At 41.4% G+C, this 6973-nt stretch overlaps 1 protein-coding gene across 1 annotated transcript; it reads left to right on the plus strand.

Annotated features, from left to right (window-relative positions):
* The first annotated feature begins 5530 nt into the window (after window positions 1–5530).
* LOC122742500 (developmentally-regulated GTP-binding protein 1-like) lies at window positions 5531–6677 on the plus strand. Its single transcript, XM_043986788.1, is given in 2 exon segments — window positions 5531–5689; window positions 5692–6677. Coding segments are annotated over 2 exon segments (1101 nt in total). The 5' UTR covers window positions 5531–5533; the 3' UTR covers window positions 6637–6677.
* The last annotated feature ends 296 nt before the right edge of the window (window positions 6678–6973 follow it).

The following is a 6973-nucleotide window of genomic DNA, read 5'->3' on the forward strand; positions in this document are numbered from 1 at the left end:
TTTAGAAGACTTCAGGAAAGGTTGGTCTGACTCGGGCAAAAGGGAGGTGCAGCGCAGGGCAGCAGCCCAGCACTGAGGGAGTCAGGGCAAGTCAGCAGGAAGCTGCGGGCCACAGCCAAACAACTGAGGCCCCTGGATCCTGGCTCAAAAATCTGGTGGCCCAGCAAGACAGTGGAAAAACCTACCTGCACCAGCTGAGAGGGCAAGTTGCCTGCTAGAGGGCCACGAACAGGATAGGAGCGACTAGGCCCACTAATCTAGCGCACTCAGACAGGAAGTGCAGGGGGGTGAACTGCACACACTATAAAGGCCTCAGTGTAAAAAGCCGGTCACATAGCACCTATACCCCTGCACAAGAAGCCCAAAACAAGAACCCTGGTGCCCCCAGAGCAGACCTCAACTTAAAAAACAAATAAATAAGCTGCAATAATGAGTAAGAAGCAAAAAAGAGCCCTCTCCATTGAGAGCTTACAATACCCTCAAATTGCCTATATGTGAAGCCTCAAGAGGGAAGGTGAATTGGACTCAAGAACAAAAAGCCTTCCTGGAAGAGCTCATAAAGGAGAGGTAGAAGAAAAAATGGGGAGAGAAATGAAAGCAAAACAAGAAAACTATGAAAAAAGAATCAGCAGCTTGGAAAAGGAAGCACAAAGGTTGACTGCAGAAAACAATTCCTTAAAAAATTCATCTGGTCAAATGGAAAAAAAGGTACATAATCTCATTGAAGAAAACAATGCCTTAAAAAATTCATCTGGCCAAATGGCATAATCTCACTGAAGAAAACAATGCCTTAAAAAAATTCATTTGGCCAAATGGAAAAAAGGTGCATAATCTCATGGAAGAAAACAATGCTTTAAAAATTAGAATTGGACAGTTGGAAGATAAGGAATCCATGAGACACCAGGAATCAGTCAAGCAGAATCAAAATAATGAAAAAATAGAAGAAAATGTGAAATACCTCATTGGAAAGACAACTGATCTGGAAAACAGATCCAGGAGAGACAATTTGAGAATCATTGGACTGCCTGAAAGCCATGATCAGAAAAAGAATCTAGACACCATATTCCAGGAAATTATTAAGGAGAACTGCCCTGATATTATAGAATCAGAGGATAAAATCATCATTGAAAGAATCCACCGATCACCTCCTGAAAGAGACCCTAAAAGGAAAACCCCAAGGAATATTGTAGCCAAATTCCAGAATTATCAGGTGAAGGAGAAAATATTCCAAGCAGCCAGAAAGAAGCAATTTAAATATCATAGAGCCACAGTCAGGATTGCTCAGGACCTGGCAGCTTCAACATTAAAGGACTACAAGGCTTGGAATATGATATTCCAGAAGGCAAAGGAGCTTGGATTGCAGCAAAGAATCTATTACCCAGCAAAAATGTGCATTTTCTTTCGGGGAAAAGATGTACATTCAATGACATTGGGGACTTTCGATGTTTCCTGATGAAAAGACCAGAACTGAGTAGAAAATTTGATCTTAACATACAAGACTCAAGAGAAGTTTAAAAAGGTAAACAGAGGGGGAAAAAAGTTACTCAATTAGGTTAAACTGTTTACATCCCTACACGAGAAGATAATACTCATAACTCTTAAGAATTGTAAATGTATTTGGGCAAAGAGAAGGACTTTACACAGAGGGTATAAATATAAATTGTCTTTGATGTGATGATACAAAGAAAATTAAGGGGTTAAAAAGGGAGTATATGGGGAGGAAAGGAAAGGGGAGGTGGAATGGGGTGAATTACATCATATGAAGAGGTGAAAAAAAACCTATTACAATAGAGGGAAAGAAAGGAGGGGTGAACATTGTTTCAACCCTACTCTCATTAGATTTGATTCAAAAAGGGAATAACATATACGTTCATTGGGATAAAGAAACTTAGCTCATTCTTTAGGGAAGTAAAAGGGGAAGGGAAAGGGGGGGACTGATAGAAGGGAGGACAAAAGCAAGGGAGAAAAGGGTAAAGAAAAGGGAGGGGGGTGATAAAAAGGGAGGGCAGATTGGGGGAGGCAGGGGTAAGAAGCAAAACGTCAGTGAGGAGGAATAGGGTGAAAGAAGGGGGAAAAGTACAAAGGGGGTAAATAGAATGGAGGGGAATAGACAGTCAGTAATAATAACTATGAATGTGAATGGGATGAACTCTGCTATAAAACGGAAGCGAATTGCAGAGTGGATTAAAAACCAGAATCCTACAATATGCTGTTTACAAGAAACACATTTGAAGCAGAGAGATACACACAGAGTAAAGGTAAAAGGCTGGAGCAGAATATATTATGCTTCAGCTAAAGTAAAAAAAGCAGGGGTAGCAATCCTTATATCAGACAAAGCACAGGCAAAAATATAGCTCATTAAAAGAGATAAGGAAGGAAACTATATCTTGCTAAAAGGTACTATAGATAATGAAGTCATACCAATATTAAATATGTATGTGCCAAGTGGTATAGCATCCAAATTCTTAGAGGAGAAGTTAAATGAGTTACAAGAGGAATTAGACAGTAATACTATACTAGTGGGGGATCTGAATCTCCCCCTCTCAGAATTAGATAAATCTAGCCAAAAAATAAATAAGAAAGAAGTGAAAGAGGTGAATAGATTACTAGAAAAGTTAGACATGATAGATGTCTGGAGAAAATTGAATGGGGATAGAAAGGAATATACCTTTTTCTCAGCAGTACATGGCACATTTTCAAAAAGTGACCATGTATTAGGGCACAAAAACATCATAGTCAAATGTAGAAAGGCTGAAATAGTAAATGCATCCTTCTCAGAACATAATGCAATAAAAATTACATGTAAGAAAGAGCCATGGAAAAGCAGAATGAAAATCAATTGGAAACTAAATAATTTCATTCTAAAGAATGAATGGGTCAAACAACAAATCATAGAAACAATCAATAACTATATCCAAGAGAATGACAATAATGAGACAACATACCAAAATCTATGGGATTCAGCCAAAGCAGTGCTTAGGGGAAAATTTATAGCTCTAAGTGCTTACATGAATAAAAAAGAGAAAGAGGAGATTAATGAATTGGACATGCAACTTAAAAAGCTAGAAAAAGAACAAATTAGAAATCCCCAGTTAGATACTAAACTAGAGATCCTGAAAAATTAAAGGAGAAATTAATAAGATTGAAAGCAAGAAAACTATAGAATTAATCAATAAAACTAAGAGCTGGTTTTATGAAAAAACCAATAAAATAGATAAAATATTGGTTAATTTGATTAAAAAAAGAAAGAAGAAAACTAAATTACCAGTATCAAAAATGAAAAGGATGATCTTACCACCAATGAAGTGGAAATTAAAGCAATAATTAGGAACTATTTTGCCCAACTGTATGCCAATAAATTTGATAATCTAAATGAAATGGATGAATATTTACAAAAATATAAACTGTCCAGGTTAACTGAAGAGGAAATAAAATCCTTAAATAAACCCATATTAGAAAAAGAAATTGAACAAGCCATTAATGAACTCCCTAAGAAAAAATCCCCAGGGCCAGATGGGTTTACAGGTGAATTTTACCAAACATTTAAAGAACAATTAATTCCAATATTATACAAATTATTTGGAAAAATAGCTGAAGAAGGAGTTCTACCAAATTCGTTTTATGATACAAATATGGTGGTGATACCCAAACCAGGCAAAGCAAAAACAGAGAAAGAAAATTATAGACCAATTTCCCTAATGAATATTAATACTAAAATCTTAAATAAGATATTAGTGTAATGATTGGAATGATGCCACCTACTGGAGACTTGCTGTGGGAAAGCTCCACCATGAGGAAATGCCTCAGAGACATTGTGGCTTTTCCTTGGCGTCAGGAAATGACGTTTGCTCATGGGTGCTGTCTATCAAGGCTACCAGCCAATCAACTTGAGGAGCCTCCTATTTTCTGGGAGGAGACAGGAAGGAGGAAAGGGAGCCTGCACGGAGAACTCTGGGGTTTTTGGGGTTCCTGACTTGATGGTGCTGGCGGCAGAGGATTTCACAGGAAATTTGAGGAAAGATAGGAATGCCAGGCTGTTGGAATTCTGTTCTCAATCTTTTTCTTTCTATTTTCCAATAAACCCTTAAAAACCTAAACTCGTTTTATCAGTGATTTTAGTCAGTTTCCCCCAAAACTGGGGGAACAGATTAGAATCCACATTTAGAATCATAAATTACACATTAGCAAGGAGATTACAGCAAGTGATCACCAGGATAATACACTATGACCAGGTGGGATTTATACCAGGAATGCAGGGCTGGTTCAACATTAGGAAAACTATTAACATAATCAACCACATCAATAAGAAAACTAACCAAAATCATATGATTATCTCAGTAGATGCAGAGAAAGCTTTTGACAAAATACAGCACCCATTCCTAATAAAAACACTAGATAGTTTAGGAATAGGTGGAGCTTTCCTTAAAATAATAAACAGTATCTACCTAAAACCATCAGCAAGGATTATATGCAATGGAGATAAATTAGAGGCCTTCCCAATAAGATCAGGGGTGAAACAGGGATGTCCATTATCACCCCTATTATTTAATTGTACTAGAAATGTTAGCTTTAGCAATCAGAGAAGAAAAAGGAATTAAAGGAACTAGAATAGGCAAGGAGGAAACAAAACTATCACTCTTTGCAGATGATATGATGGTATACTTAAAGAATCCTAGAGAATCAACTCAAAAATTACTTGAAACAATTAACAACTTTAGCAAAGTAGCAAGATATAAAATAAATCCACATAAATCATCAGCATTTCTATACATGACCAACAAAGTCCAGCAGCAAGAGATAGAAAGAGAAATTCCATTTAAAGTAACAGTAGATAATATAAAATACTTGGGAGTCTATTTGCCAAGACAAACCCAGGAATTCTATGAACACAATTACCAAACACTGTTCACACAAATCAAATCAGATCTAAATAATTGGAAAGATATCAATTGCTCATGGATAGGCAGAGCTAATATGGTAAAAATGACAAAACTACCTAAATTAATTTACTTATTCAGTGCCATACCAATCAGACTACCTAAAAATTATTTTATAGAGCTAGAAAAAATCATAACAAAATTCATCTGGAAAAACAAAAAATCAAGAATATCAAGGGAAATAATGAAAAAAGAAATGCACAGGAAGGTGGGTTAGCAGTACCAAACCTGGAGCTTTACTATAAAGCAGCAATCATCAAAACTATCTGGTACTGGGAGTGGCTAGGTGGCACAGTGGATGAAGCACTGACCCTGGATTCAGGAGGACCTGAGTTCAAATTCGGCCTCAGACACTTGACACTTACTAGCTGTGTGACCCTGGGCAAGTCACTTAACCCCCATTGCCCTGCAAAAACAAAAGAAAACTATCTGGTACTGGCTAAGAAATAGAGTGGAGGCGCCTGCGCCCGCGCCTGCGCAGAGTGACGTGCGGTCTCGCGGCCCGGGCTCCCTCCGGTCTAGGGTAGCGGCAGCAGCTGGAACGGGGTGATCGGGCCGGGCAGGGCAGGGCAGGGCAGGACCGGGAGGGCGACACCATGAGCGGGACCTTAGCCAAGATCGCCGAGATCGAAGCCGAGATGGCTCGGACCCAGAAGAACAAGGCCACGGCGCACCACCTGGGGCTGCTCAAGGCCCGGCTGGCCAAGCTGCGGCGGGAGCTCATCACCCCGAAGGGCGGCGGCGGCGGCGGCGGCCCCGAGAAGGCTTTGACGTGGCCAATACCGGCGACGCGCGGATCGGCTTCGTGGGCTTCCCGTCCGTGGGCAAGTCCACGCTGCTCAGTAACCTGGCCGGGGTGTACTCGGAGGTGGCGGCCTACGAGTTCACCACGCTGACCACCGTGCCCGGCGTCATCAGGTACAAGGGCGCCAAGATCCAACTTCTAGATCTCCCAGGTGTCATTGAAGGTGCCAAAGATGGGAAGGGGAGAGGCCGTCGGGTCATTGCAGTGGCCCGAACCTGCAACTTGATTCTGATCGTCCTGGATGTGCTGAAGCCCCTGGGACATAAGATCATCGAGAATGAGCTCGAAGGCTTTGGGATCCGCTTAAACAGCAAGTCCCCCAACATTGGCTTTAAGAAGAAGGACAAAGGAGGCATCAACCTCACGGCCACGTGTCCCCAGAGTGAGCTAGATGCCGAGACTGTGAAGAGCATCCTGGCAGAATACAAAATCCACAATGCTGACGTGACCCTGCGCAGTGACGTTACAGCTGACGACCTCATTGACGTGGTGGAGGGCAACAGAGTTTACATCCCCTGCATCTATGTGCTGAACAAGATCGACCAGATTTCCATTGAAGAACTGGACATCATCTATAAGGTGCCTCACTGTGCGCCCATCTCTGCTCACCACCGCTGGAACTTCGATGACCTGCTTGAGAGGATATGGGACTACCTGCGGCTAGTAAGGATCTACACCAAGCCCAAGGGACAGCTGCCAGACTATACCTCCCCAGTGGTGCTGCCAGACTCCCGGACCACCGTGGAGGACTTCTGCATGAAGATCCACAAAAATCTCATCAAAGAATTCAAGTATGCCCTGGTCTGGGGTCTGTCTGTGAAGCACAACCCTCAGAAAGTGGGGAAGGACCACACGCTAGAAGATGAGGACGTCATTCAGATAGTGAAAAAGTGAAGGAGGCCCGGCAGGCGGCCTCCCCCACAGCCTCCCACCCTCACTGCTATCAGTCACTCTGTGTTGAACTACATAAAGTGTCCAGCTGGCCGGCCTGGCCGGCCACCATGAGAAAAAAAAAAAGAGTGGAGGATCAGTGGAATAGGCTAGGCACAGACAGGAAACACAGTAGTAAATGACACTAGTAATGTAGTATTTGATAAACCCAAAGACTCCAGCTATTGGGATAGGAGCTCAGTATTTGACAAAAACTGCTGGGAAAACTGGAAGATAGTATGGCAGAAATTAGACATAGACCAACATCTTACACCTTATACTAAAATAAGGTCAAAATGGA

This window comes from Dromiciops gliroides, chromosome 2, assembly GCF_019393635.1.
Source record: "Dromiciops gliroides isolate mDroGli1 chromosome 2, mDroGli1.pri, whole genome shotgun sequence".
NCBI classification, from domain to species: Eukaryota; Metazoa; Chordata; class Mammalia; order Microbiotheria; family Microbiotheriidae; genus Dromiciops; species Dromiciops gliroides.